General features: G+C 40.7%; 1 protein-coding gene across 1 annotated transcript in view; it reads left to right on the forward strand.

The window, feature by feature from the left end:
- TNKS (tankyrase) overlaps positions 1-14,468 on the forward strand; it is a 505,381-nt gene that overhangs the window by 141,600 nt on the left and 349,313 nt on the right. Inside the window, exons 4-5 of the mRNA XM_030194488.1 lie at positions 11,212-11,248; positions 12,291-12,366. Of these exons, the coding sequence (XP_030050348.1) occupies positions 11,212-11,248; positions 12,291-12,366 (113 nt within the window). The remainder of the gene's footprint in view (positions 1-11,211; positions 11,249-12,290; positions 12,367-14,468) is intronic.

The raw sequence follows: 14,468 nt of genomic DNA on the forward strand, positions 1-14,468 counted from the left end.
ATTAAAAAAACAAGCAAACAAACTAAAGCAAAACTCGGGGCTCTGGCCTCTTAAGGAAATGAGCAGTGCTGCTACTAGCAGCCTTTGTGGGAGCATTTTTGGTAGCATCACTATTCATTCTCAGTGTTCCTGCCAACAGGTTTGTTTAGGGCAATTCTACATGCTGTACTTTCCTTTTGTTGCATGGCTGCCTTGGTGGGAACTGCAAAACGCTGCTCCCGATAGCTGGGCAGCATTGGGGTGTGTGTGTGTGCGTATGCATTATGTGCTCATGCCTGTCTATCTCGCTCTCTGCTGCCTGACCTTTCCTTAGAGGCCATTCCTGCTCCATCAGAGGGGCCCACCAGTTGAGGTTTTGGCGGGCTCTGTGGTACTGCAGAAGACTCATGTGTCCGCAACTTCAGTTTTTGAGGTGCTAGCGCACTCTTCTCCCGCTGTTTTGCTTCAGGTTCTTTCAGGTCTATCTCTGTCAGACATATACTATAGAGGCAATCAAAATTTATTACATAAACTTTATTCAAGTAAGTAAATCATACATCACCGCATGAGTTGCAGATGACATCTTCGCCAGCGACTGGGAGGTCTCGGGTACAGTCAGGCAGAGAGTCTCAGCGGGAACAATGGGCCTGGGCAACACGTCTGTTCCGCAGGAGAGACCTCTGTCTATCTGCCCCAGATCTCCTGTCTTTATACCTACCAATAAACATGATCTCATCATTTAATTCAATATGGCTGACATGTAATTATGGATGTGACATTCTTAATATCCCCAGGAACTGGCCAGGTTTCCAGAGACTCATTTGAAATGTCATCCTTAGCCCTAAGCATGATTTTATTCCATTTAGTACAAATCAGTTAATCATTTAATATGATAATACTATCAATTCCTGTCCTGGTAGTCCATTATGTACTTTCAAGAGAGCATTAACTATGATAACAATCATTATGTACTTTCAAGAAAACATTAAATATCCATTTAATATAGACCAGTGCATCATTTAATATGATAACAGTACTTAAGCGGAACTCATTCAAGCATAAACTTTTCCATTACACCCGCTGAGCCATTACCGGGTCCCTCTCATTTAGTTGCTCTTCCTCCCTTAGCTGCCCTATAACCTGCTGGCATGCCGGTTCTTGGTGAGTTAGACCAAGACTCTCTGGGCACTCCTTTTTCTCTGTAGTTTGTTGTTCTCTTGCACCAGGCATTTTTACTCGAGGCTGCTCCTCTCACAGCCCTCCACTGCCCCCATAGAGCTCTTGACTGAGCAACAGCCCAAACAGTCCCGAGTGGGTGTCCAGAGGGATATTTAGGAGCTTTCTTTGCCCTTTAATCAAGGATTATATGTTCCTCTCTGAATCCTGTGGTCACTCGGTGCCTGATTGTGTGGAGGAAGGGGAGCTACCCCCAGAAAAGGGGAAGAATCCAACAGCTGCTAGGCTCTTTTGCAAGGTGGAGCTACCTTCTCATTACCATGGCTTTGGAAGTGCTAAATATTTCTTCTCCTGAGCCACTTGAGTTCAGATGCTACCTCTTGCTGTATGATGTCTGGCACCAGTAAGCCACCCAGAACATTTCACATTCATGTGGCTCTGTGAGTGTTGATTTCTGCTCATTGGGACACCGCTGATACGGGCTTGAGGGTGACCAAAGCTATGTCTCAGCTGTATTCTCTTCCATCTGAGCAGTTGGATTTCTTGCAGCTGCCCAAGGTGGACTCACTGGCTACGGTGGTCTCCAAGGAAGACTATGATACTTGTGGAAGGGGTGGGGGGGTGGGACTGCCCTCAAGGATGTTTAGGATCGTGAATTGGAATCTTCCCTTAAGCTGTCCTTCGAGGTAGCGGCTCTGTTTTGCAGGCCACGGTGTGTGGCTCCTACACAGTGCAAGCTTGCTTGAGTTGGGTCTGAAAATCATCTTCAGCTGAGGACTTGATCCAGTTTTTGCCATCCTTGCAATTTGGGTTGGCTTATTTGACTGGCTTGCTGTATGATCTCCTTATAGCCTCAGCTAAGCAAACGCCCTTGGCTGTCACTGGTTGATGCTGGCTTCAGCATTGAGCTGCAAATGCTGCCTCCAATTCCAGACTTGCATGGCTACCCTTTCAGGTAGGCTTCTCTTTGGCAAAGATTTGGAGAAATTCATTAAGGATCTTGTCAAATCTAAGGGCCAGCGATTGCCAGAGGATCTCTCGTATGTTATGTTGAGGAATGGGCCAAAATCACTTTAAACCAGTAGGTCCTGGAAATGGTCAGACAGGTTACAAATTGGAGTTTGCTCATCTTAGATTTGTTTTCTGGACTCCCCGCGCAGGGCAGCGAGGAAAGCCAAGGTGGTCCACTCCATGCTCCAAGGTTTTGTTTGCTTTGTGCTGCGTAAGTGGTGCCTCAAGTCAGAACTGGGTCTAGGAAGATATCACATTTCGTTCTTTAAAAGAAGGGTGGAACTTATTGTTTTGGTACTCAACCTCAAGTAGGTCAAACAGTTGCTCAAGGTCCAGCATTTCAGAATGGAGACCTTGTGTCTGACATCATGTCGGTTTGACCCGGAGAATTTCTTACATCTCTAGATATCATACTTCCATATTCTGATTTGGCCTCCTCATCAGTGTTTTCTTAGTTTTTCTGCCCTTTTAGTTTTAGGCAATGCCCTTTGGTCTGGCGACAGCTCCCAAAACCTTCTCTAAGGTGATGGTTGTGGTTGCAGCATTCTTATGCTGGGGGGTAATACAGGTACATCCCTATCTCAATGATTGGTTCATCAGTGTGTCATCCTGCCAGGAGAATTTGCAAACCACAGACAGGGTGGTTAGGCTGCTTCAGTCTGGGCTGGGTGATTTAACTTCACCAAGAGCTACCTGACTCCTTTTCAGTCCATCAAATATCTAGGGGTTGTTCGCAATACCCGGAAAGGGAGAGTCTTCCTCTAGGAAGCCCAGTAGCTGAAGGCTCAGTCTCAGGTACAGAATTTGCTTCACTTTGTTTCTCCTCAAGCATGGGATTATATGTAAGTGCTTGGTACGATGGCTTCCACACTGGATGTTCTATGGGTGAGGTTCTACATGAGACCGCTACAGTTGGCACTCCTCAGTTGTTGGTCACCCATGTCAGTCAACTCATTGCAGGCTTCCAAAGATGGTTCAAACGATTCTCACTTTCTCTGGTGGCTGTGCCTGAGCAACCTGAGATAGGGAATATCCCTAGTGGTGCTGGATTGGGTGGTGGTGACCATGGATGCCAGCCTTTCTGGCTTGGGAGTGCACTGTTTGGGTTGCAGTGCCCAAGGTCTCTGGACACCACAAGAGCAGCATGGCTGATAAATCACTTGGAGTTGAGTGCCTTTTACAGGGCAGGGCAGCTCGAGTTCTCTCAGATTGTGCAACAGCAGTGGCTTACATTTACAGACTGGAGGCTCAAAGAGTGTGTCTCTGGCTCGGGAAGCGAGGCTTTTTTGTCAGTGAGCACAGATTCATCTTGTTACTCTTGGTGGTCCAGAGCAGGAATCTTCTGGATCTGGGGGAGTAGGCTTTCTCCGAGGACACCTTTTGGATGACCATGCCTTGGACCTGATGGCTGGTCGATTTGCCTCTCTGATTTCCTCCTTGGCGAATGATAGGCAGACTGCTCAAGAGGATCTTTCTACACAGAGGGCCAGTAATTCTAGTAGCTCCGGATTGGCCAGGAAGACCATGGTATGTGTATGTCATAAGGCTGTGGATCAACAGCCCCTTCTGTCTGCCATCCTGGAAGGGGCTTTTGGCATAGGTCTGGTGCTAATGGAGGATCCCTCTCCCTTTGGTCTTAAGGCATGAGAGGTTTAGATTGAAAAAGAAAGGCGTATCAGGAGGATATGATTACTGCACTCCTCCAGGCATGGAAGAGGTCCAGTTCGCTGTTGTATGCCAGGATTTGGAGAACTTTAGAGGCAGGTGTGGTTCCCAAGAGTATTGCACCATCTTCAGCCCCTATGTCATGCATTCTGACATTTTTGCAAGATAGTCTAATAAATGGCTCGTCCTTAAGTTGTGCTTTCAGGGGGGGGGGGGGGGGGGTATTTGCGGGCACAAGAGCTTTGCTGGCATCATCCAGATGTGGTTTCTTTTCTTAAACAGGTTAATCCAACTCCACTCTCCTAGTCCCCTTTTATTCAGTTCCAGGGTGCACCTTCACAATTAGTTTTGTATCTAGTTTGAGGTTCATTGCTTCAACGTAGTCTTGCTCTTTGCAAGACTCTATTGTCCTACTGTTTTTGGTGAGTCTGGTAGCTAGGAATTCCCATATGTAAGGATACCACTGTCCTGCTTGTCCTTAGAGAAAGCAAAATTACGTGTAACAGGTGTTCTCCGAGGGCAGCATGACAGGTATCTTACAAGCCTCCCAACTCCCATTGGAGTTGCATTCTTTTTTTTTTTTTTTTAAAGCTATTTTATGTTACTGTGGGTCTCGCGCTCACTCATTGGGTGGGAAAGCACTCGGACCACTGCCAAAAGCCTCTAAAAACTATGGAACACCGGGCAGTGTCTGCACCAGACTCCATTGGGATGATGTCACCCATATGTAAGGATAACTGTCCTGCTGTCCTCTGAGAACACTTTCTACAGGTAAGTAACTTTGCTGTGTCTGGGGATTGGAATAAGTCTGTGTGTGTGTGTTTCTCATTCTTGACTCTTGTGAGTCCACAGCTGAATTTTGTGTGCAGATGTAGGGTTTTTAAAATTTTTTTAAATCTGCAAGTTTCATCGGCTTAGTACATGAACAACAATGCCCGTTACTCCTTGTTTACTTGAGATACTTTATTTTTGTTATGCTTATTGGTTCCTGCTAGAGGCGGGAGATTTCCTTGGTCTCCTTTTTGTCTATACTTCTTTGTTATTGAAAATACTGAGAGGGTGCTAATCAGCAGAGCTGTGGCGATCTCTACCTACTGGTAGATGGGCATAACCCACGTGTCTCTGGATTGATCTTTTGGGACTTAATGGAAATAAAATTATCAATTAAGAACTAGCTTTTTCTTATTTAGATACTAGTCTTTGGCGTGTGACTTTGTGGCTTCTGACTTTGCATTTCTATATGTATATGTATTTTGAGAAGATATAGTGGAGTTTTTTTTATTGCCCTGTAATTGAATATTGCCATCACCTGTGAGGTTGTAATACCCTTTAGTTGGGTGGGCTATAGACTTTGAGGTCTTTCTCCACTATAAACCTTTTTTGGTATTAAAAAATTATATATTCTACATATGCGTGGTCACAAGCCTAGTTCTGTGGTTTTGAGCTGGATGTAGTGTGTTGTTGTTTTTTTTGTGATTGATACAGTTCTTCTTTTTCATATCAACTACCCTAATACTGACTAGATAAATGAAACATCAGGGCATGCTAGGGAGGTAACCTTCTTAGATAACCTCAAGAACTGCTTTGCGGAGCAGCTGATTCAGGAACCAACAATAGGAGGAACAATTCTATATCTAGTCCCTAGTTGATCCCATGATGTTATGTGTGAGATGTAACAATGCTGGGTCCACTTGTTAACGATGATCACCACATAATCAAATTAGATTTAATAACTATAAGTAAGTACACACAGGAAATCCAATACGCTAGCATTTAACTTTCATAAAGGAGACTAGGATAAAATGAGGAAAATCAAGTTGCAAAGGTCAAAAATTTACATCAGGTGTGGACATTGTTCAAAAATACTATCCTGGAAGCCCTGACCAGATATATTCTATGTATTAAAGGTGAAAAGCAGGCCAAACAGATGGCATGGTTAAAAAGTGAGGCATCTAATCATTGCCAGATGCATGATCAGTTTGTCAAACTTAGTTCAAGCAAGGATACCATCAATCAAAAGTTCTGAAAGGTCAAGTCACAAACAAAGAGCGAGTGACTGGGACACAGTCAAATTCAACTTTGTTGTCTACTTTGAAAATTTGTGACAAAGGATCATGTTAAATGGTGAAAACTTTCTGTTGTATAACAGTTGAACAAATGAAGATTATTTCTAGGGCCAGCCTGAGCAGACCAGTTGGGTAGGGCCTTCCAGCCCAGGATACAACATTTTCAAATGAGGTGTCAGATTTATTTATTTAAACAGATTTCTTTAATTGCCAACTGCTACTGTAATCTAAGTGATTTATAAGCTTGAGATACCTTGGACTGAAAATGTAATAAAATGGTTCTAGCCCTCTGAGAAGTGCAAAACCAAAGGGTGAGGGTGAGAGAGGGAGATGTAAGGGTTGGTTGCTGGTGCGGTGGGATGAGTATAGAGTGTCGGTGCTGTGGAGCAGGATTACCGAGGAGGAAGGGGAGGGAGAAAAAGTGAAATAGAGATGGAAAGGCAAAAGTAGCTTTAACTTTTAGTCATCCACCAGTTGCAAAGCTGACTCGGTTAAGCACTGGGCCTTTTGCATACATCCCTGTTGCCCCTGCTGAAGGCCGGTCCTGTTGACTGCTAAATTTTGGTATAGCACATAATCTTCTGTTTCTTTTGAAGTCGCTGTATCTTTGTGCTGATGGCAGCTTTAAAATGGTTTCCTTGTTCTTCCAACAACTTTACACAGTTTACTGCATCAAAGGAAACTCCTTGACTCAAGTCATCTATGCATTACTTCCAGAAAAATGAGAAATGTTTTTCAGCAACTAAAGGAACTGGCACTGAATTTATTGCCTCTGAATGAAATGGATTTAGAAACTGCTTCAATGAATGTATCCAAAGTTGGCATGACCAGAAACGGGGGTTTATGGTAGCTGCTTCTTTAGCCAATGTATTTTTCCATTCAGTGCAAAACAATGGGTTATAACAATGACAAAGGAATGATAAAGAATTCACTCTCAAAATGCATTTATTGCCTGCCTTAGCTTTTGTACCTATGGCTGATATCGAATGGGCATTTGAAGAACTCATTAATGAAGAAATTATACTGGAAGAAGCTCAGACTATTATTGATAGTTTCAAAGATAACCTGGATAATGTTGAAATGATAGTCGGTGAAGTTTGCAGCTGTGATATGGAGCTCTTGATTCTGTCTAGCAGGGATTGCCCAAAACAAACAACTCAGTGGACGTTAGCCCTGTGCTTTCTTGTAGAGCATGGGTGTATCTCATTCTACTGTTTGGAAGTTTATTGACATACAAATTGTAATTGATATATCTAGATTGTGACGTGAGTCAAGTTGTGCTAGTATTTTAGGATAGGATGTACTGATGTAGAGTCTTTTTTAAAATATATCTAGGAATGGCCGACTATGCATCAGTTATGTGTGGCAGTCTAAATCAGTGGAGTCAACACAGTACATAAATGTTTATGGGCCAGCACATAGTCTTGTTCATATTTCAGAGCATACATACAGTATATGTTAACCATTTCAAAAACTACTACTACTTATGTGTGTGTGTGTTTGCTGAAGCAGTCATAGAGCTCAATATTCTTTGCTAGTATTGTTTTTAGGAGTGGGGGTAGGAGACAAAAGAACACTGGGGGATTAAGGGGGGAAACCATTCATAATCTCTCCAGAATAACATTGTACAAAACAAACAACTTTCTGGAACTTAGATGTCCCTGGAAGAGGTATTAATCCCAGTGGTCATGTCATTGGGCATAAACTTGCTTTCCTCTTCTGAAAGGGGGAATGCATATGTATCTCTTTGACCCACCCTAGTCCCACCGAACACATGCCTAGATCACACCCTCTTCTCATATGCCATGGTTCCCAAACCAGGTCCTGGAGACACCCCAACCTACAGAGTTGCTAGTGTATCTGACGGATTACACGCCATCACTTTTTTTTTATTATTTGGCTGTTTTTAAATTACATTTTAGGAGACCTCGGTACATTTTTTACATCAGTATACATATCTCATTAACCCTGACAATTAAAGAAAACTGTGTAGCCCCTGACGCAGCCCTACTGGGCGAAACACGGCCTGTGTCGGGCTGATTTGAATATTTGTTTTTTTGTTCAATAAATGTATGGTTTTCTTCTACTGATCTGCTTTGTCGTCTTTCCATCTTGGAGTTTGCAGATCATCTGCCTTGTTGTTTTCTTGGACCCTCTCTTTTATCCACAATGAATATTCATCTTAAGTCTCTGGGTTTGGGAAGGTCCGGCAGTGCACGAGAGAGTTTGTCTTTTGACTGATTTAGTCTCTTGATGACACCATGAGTTAAAATATTTGGGTGTGCTGAGACTAACACAGCATGAGGGGTTTGAGTGTACGTGTTATGCGAACCACAGACCTCTGGAGTCATGGTTTTCTGGACTGTGGATGAGTGGTTAATTTTAAGATTTGCAACAGGTTAACAACAGAGACTATGTGGGACAAAGCCAACGCTGGGGCAGTGAAAAAAGGTGATATTTGTTGGATGCTGTTTTTTGACAAATGGGATGAATACATTCAAAGACAGCTAGGCTCATAGTTGGAAAAACGAGATTTGAAAGCGCAAAACCCCTCAACGAAGAACTACACTGGCTCCCAATCAAAGAATGCATTGCCTTTAAAATCTGCACCATGGTCCACAAAATTCTCTATGGTGAAGCGTCTGGGTACATGACAGAATTAATCAACCTACCAACCAGAAACGCTTCTGATTCAACACTTTCATATCTAAACCTACACTACCCAAGCTGTAAAGGTCTAAAATACAAATCTACCTATGCATCCAGCTTTTCCTACTTCAGCACTCAATTGTGGAATGCACTAGCCTTAAAAGCGACCTACGACCACCTAAACTTCTGGAAAATACTAAAACCAACCCTGTTCAAAAAAGCATACCCTCCCGATCCAACTTAAAGGTCTGACCTTGGCTACACAAGAAGACCGAAGCATGTATGAACACAACACTACTCTCCCACTTTACGACTATTACTGTGACTTTGCCGTTTAAACTTCATCTTATCACAACATCACGTTGTATTTGTTCACACCGGAAATGGCAAACGCCTTTCCGGCACTATGTAAGCCACATTGAGCCTGCAAATAGGTGGGAAAATGTGGGATACAAATGTAACAAATAAATAAGATGAGGTCTTGAACGTTGATTAGGGCCCATTCATTTATGAGGTACATAAGAAAGCACAGTGCAGGTAACCCGACTGGTTGGTTTGTTGCTCGACAAGATGTTAAGAGTAGTAGTTTGTTATATATATTAATTAGAGGAGTGTGATAGCCGTGTTAGTTCACTCTTAAGGTTATCAATAGAAATCAAACAAAATAAAACATGGAAAAGAAAATATGATACCTTTTTTATTGGACATAACTTAATACATTTCTTGATTAGCTTTCGAAGGTTGCCCTGTATGTGATAGCCTGTTTTCATTGTATTCAATGAATATTCATGAGAGATTTTCATGCAGTGGAGGCAGTGCATGCAAATCTTTCTCATGAATATTCATTGTGAACAGCCTGAAAACCTGACCGACTGAGGCACCTCTAGGATCAGGTTTGGAACCACTGCCAAAACCTGATATAAGCCTGTTTTGGACATGTATATCCTGGCTTTCTAAAATCAAGGTTTAGACTTGTAGGCAATATATGCTTCTAAATGCCAGTTTCTGCATGTCCAAAACACCTATAGGGCTTTTAAAATGACTGACACAAAATGCTGTATAAATATTTTTTCAGCCATACAAACACACACCCACACATCGGAACATAACTTAAGAATCATATTACCTCATACTACATAATAATTCTCCCCAGCTTTCTTAAATTAATGCTTGTATATCCTTAATTATCTATTTTCCTGTTTGCATAAGGTGCAGTTTTGGTCATAGTTTACATGCGATGCATGTGATAAATCTTTTCAAAGAAAAATACTAATAAATAATATTCTGTATTTGCAGTAATAGTCTGTAAAATTGTTTTGTGTTACTTGACTCTTGAGCTTGTAAGATATTTAATTTCTTCTCTCAGTGGATATTTGAACAGTCCTTTCTGTGAAAGAATGTGACCACTGTTTGCAAAAATTAGCATCATCTTTATTGATTATTGGAAGGGGGAGGGGAGCTTCTTACATCCTGGAAGTAATTGCTTTTTATTTTGTCGCTAATATCCCATTTCAGCATTTCATTTGTATGAAAGTCCATCACAGATAGCAGAGAATTTAATTTGTGGGATTGTCAGGGAATCACATAGAATGTTTTGAGAAATTCATCCTGTTTAATTGAGTCAATTCAGCAGTTTGCTTTATAAATTGGTTATACTGTGAAGTATTACTAATACGTTTTGATTTGAATGTATGAACTGTTTCTTATCCATGATTGATTAGTTGGCACTGTTTTCTGTGTGATGTAGGAACAAAGTGTATATATATATATATATATATATATATATATATATATATATATATACACACACACACACGAGAAACCTTCCTTGATTTTCTTTAGAAATACATCTGATGATTCTCCTGTTAGTGCAACTGCATTTTGCTGTTTTACTGCTGATGTGACATAATTCTGCATGCAAATAAGATAACTTGGCTATGAGCTCTTGAGTTACTGGTTATTGTCCAGTTCTTTGAGCACTTCCTTTCTGTGCTAGTGCCTTTTAGCAAATTTGCATCCTTTCTGTACTCATTTGTCAGACATGCAGTATTTCTGTAGAAGGTATGTGCTGTTGCATTTTTCTAGAAATGTTCTTTATGTAAATGGTAACATATAAAAACATCTTTTTTTTTTTTTTTTAGTGCATGTCTTATTAACACAACACTAAAGTTTTCTTCTTTTGGGAGGGAGGAGTGGATGTGGGACCAGGGACACATCTATAGTATTTCTTAGAAAGCCACGGTGGCTTGCTTTTGTCTGATTTCTTGTGCTTCCTAAGTATACTGTCGCACACCGAGTAGGAAATAGGGGGGGGGGGGGGGGGGGAGGGAGGGAGGGAAGACTGTCTTGGCTTGGCATGCTGTTATCAGAGGGAATGTTTCTAGACATAATATTTAGCATTCATTGGTTGTCTGAAGAAAGCCATTTCATCGGAGGATTGGACAAGAAGCTGCGTCAGTTTGCTGCTCGTATCCAAGGCACTGATGATGCTTCCTTCAGAATCTGGCTAACGTCACAGCTCCATCACCCTGTGGGGTGTGGGCTGTGGGCTCCCCCTCCCCCACCTTTCCTCTTTTTTCTGTTTAATTCTATTATTTGCTTCCTGCTGCATTTCTTGATTGTCTTCTGCCAATTGCTAACAGCATGATATTTTGTAATCATCTAGGTGAATATAAGAAGGACGAACTCCTGGAAGCAGCTAGGTGAGTATTCCTGACAACATAGTATAAATCATATGGTAAAAAAGGAGGGGATGGGAGGAGAGAGGGATATGCATAGAATTGTAACGTGTTGCCATTGTTTTGTTTGTGCTCACCTAGATGCATAATGAAGCTGAAGTCATTAGCATACATCCTTTGTACACTTTTCAGTTCATTGATATATAGGAGTGTTTCATGTACACGACAATTTAAGGTAGTGGTGGTAAGATTAATATTTCAGTACTTGGTTTAAGCTACCAGAGATCACATGTACATGTAATGGCAGTCTTTTTGGGAGTAAATTTATATATTGTTGGGATATTTATCCATTTAGCTGCTTTGCTCTATAGCAAAAAAAAAAAAAAAAAGAAACCCCACTGAGACATATCCTAAGGGGTCTAAAGGTAGAGGTTTAAAGTTCAGATGATCATACAGGAAATGCTTTTATTTTGTTCTTTGTGTAATAACCTTTAAATAATTGTTCTACTCTTTCCTTATTGATAACACTGCTGTTGACTGCTTGCAATTATGGAAAGGGCTGTAGAGCACTCTGCACACTGATTATAAAAACAAGCTCAGATTTAGAGTTCAGACAATGGCTTTTTATACATGCTGCAAGTAAAACTGGCAGAAGGGAATTGAAGATATGAAAAGGTCAGAGTCCTTCATGAAATGGTTTATATTCAGTAGAAGGGAAATGGGACTTGATAGGCATTACTGTTTCATCTGCAGAATTTTAAGACTAGTGTGATTATGCTGCAGACTGAGTAATACACAGAATTTTTCTACTGTGCGGGGCCAAGGTTTAAGCATGTTGGGGCCCAGGACAAAAATCTGAAAAGGAGTGCCAGAGCTTTCCAGGAAGGCTGTATGTCGTTAAGATTTAGGTAGAATTAGGGCTGCCATTAGCATGGGGATCGGGGCAACTGCCATGGCTGCACGCACCCCCTCCCCCGCCCCGCCCCACTACTGTAATATGTTGATGGGCAGAAATTGTCTTTTTTTTACTGTGTTGTGTTTCCTATTATCCATTTTTTTTTGTTAGGAGTGGCAATGAAGAGAAGCTTATGGCTTTGTTGACTCCCTTAAATGTGAACTGCCATGCCAGTGATGGGAGGAAGGTAAGAATGTCTTCAACTCTGTTCTCACAAATGTAAGAAAGTTAAATAGACCAGACTTTAATTTGAAGCAGTTTAATTCTGAGAAATAAGATACAGATGGAGGAGTCCTAATTGATGCCTGTTGGCTATATAATGAAATGCTGCTTTATTAAGTATTGGCAACTATGAGAGAGTGGCAGAGCCCACTGAAGCATGCCTTTTCTTTCAAATGGCAGGTACTTGGATGTGTTTTTAAATGAGGCTTCAGGTTTTCCAGAAATAAAGCGGAGCTTGGTACCAAAATGTTTGTAATATATTTGAAGAAGGTATAACTAATGTTTTTGAGTTTAATAAGAAAGATATTTAAAATAAAAAAACAAAGACGAAAAATGTCAAACACACAATGCTCTTTTATTACTTGACAAACATAGTAGTTAATGCTGCTTTATACCACAACACTAGACACAATGGTTATTCCATAAGCCACTTCAGCAGCTAGACGGGTCTTAGAGCATCAGTTATGTGGTATTAAACTTTTGCTTAAAATGTAAGCAACACCTTTATTTTACTCTGTCCTGTTATAAACATTCTGTTATGTAATAAGTAAGTTACTGGGCTTTGGATTGCATAGCACAGATTTAATCTCAGCAATGCACTAACAAGATTAGTTATATTAATTGTTCTTTTTTTTGCTATAAGTAGAAAACTAGCATTCTGCAGTTATTTGTACATTTAATAGACAAAAACATAGAAAATGAATGCCCTTTGAAAGGTGACTGCTCCAAGGAATGTTTCCCGTGAAGAGAAAGGTAGTGTTGCTGATACAGTAACTGTTTGTTTAATACTGTTTTGTATGTATTACAGTGCATCACTTCATATATAATGCATTTGGGTTGATCCTCTCCTTCCTACCAGAGAGTACACTTTTTTGAAGTGGATTTCTATGGGTGTGTGTGTATTAAAAGTTGGTCTGCATAGAGAAATAATTTTCCAACCTTTTTGGCACCTCTTAGGGTTTGCAGCCTATTCCCATTTTCTATTGCATCTCAGGTATTTAGTATGCCACACAGTTTTTACATACACAGTCCCTTTTTAACTCATACCTCCCATCATCTCAAATGCACATCCATTGGAATATGATGAAGCTTCATGAGGTTGTCCAATGTCAACAATTAATGTGCTTGACATACATTTGCTTGTATTAGAAACCTAGTGTATGTAAATTTATCTTATTCATATTTATTATGGATATTCTAGAAATCCAACTGGCTGGGGGATTATGAAGTCCGTGAGGGAAGCTCTGGATTGTATATTCAGAACTGGTAGCAGTTGTACCTACCTTGTCTGTTACATATTTAGGTGATTATAGCCCTAGCAATCACTGACTTTCTTCCAGGATACTGCAGTGATTTCTGTTTTTTGCAGCCCGTATAGCACTTAGTCTTCTCTGAAATTTCCCATCCAGCTACTGTACTAGCTAGGATGATCCTGCCTAGCTTCTGCGGTTTAATGAGTTCAGGCTCTTCCAGGGCATTGTTGCAATGGGCCTACAATTGTAGGAATTATAAAAGAGAAACATTGTATTGACTGCTTCATTAGCAAGCAGAGTTCATACATTCTAACTACTAGTGGTACTTCTGCATCTAGTTATTTTCTCAGTCACACAATCTGATATTAAAAAAAAAAAGGAGCACAGAAAGCTTCGGCTCTATAGCTCTTATTTAAGGTTAATGAGAAAGCTATTATAAACAATATTTTGAAGAAAGGAAGAAGATTAGATCTTTTAAGTGGTCATCACCCTGCGTTCACTTTTGTTAGAAAACTGTTAGAGAAGTATGTATGGTCAACTATAACTATATGGTGAACAAGAGATCCATGTCAGCTAGGATTTCATGCTTATTCTACCACAAAATTCAGTTTTTTAAGTAATAATGAATAGGATTTGTATATGAGTCGAAATGGGATAAGGTAATCTTTGAATACTTATAGGTTTACTCTGGCATTTGATACCTGTGATTATGATGATCTGTACTGATGGGTATCTGAGATCTGGAGTATGTGACCTATCACTTGGTTGACATCATAATTGAAGCATCAGGTACATAGTTTGCTGAAAGGAACTG

This window comes from Microcaecilia unicolor, chromosome 2 (genome assembly GCF_901765095.1).
Source record: "Microcaecilia unicolor chromosome 2, aMicUni1.1, whole genome shotgun sequence".
NCBI lineage: Eukaryota > Metazoa > Chordata > Amphibia > Gymnophiona > Siphonopidae > Microcaecilia > Microcaecilia unicolor.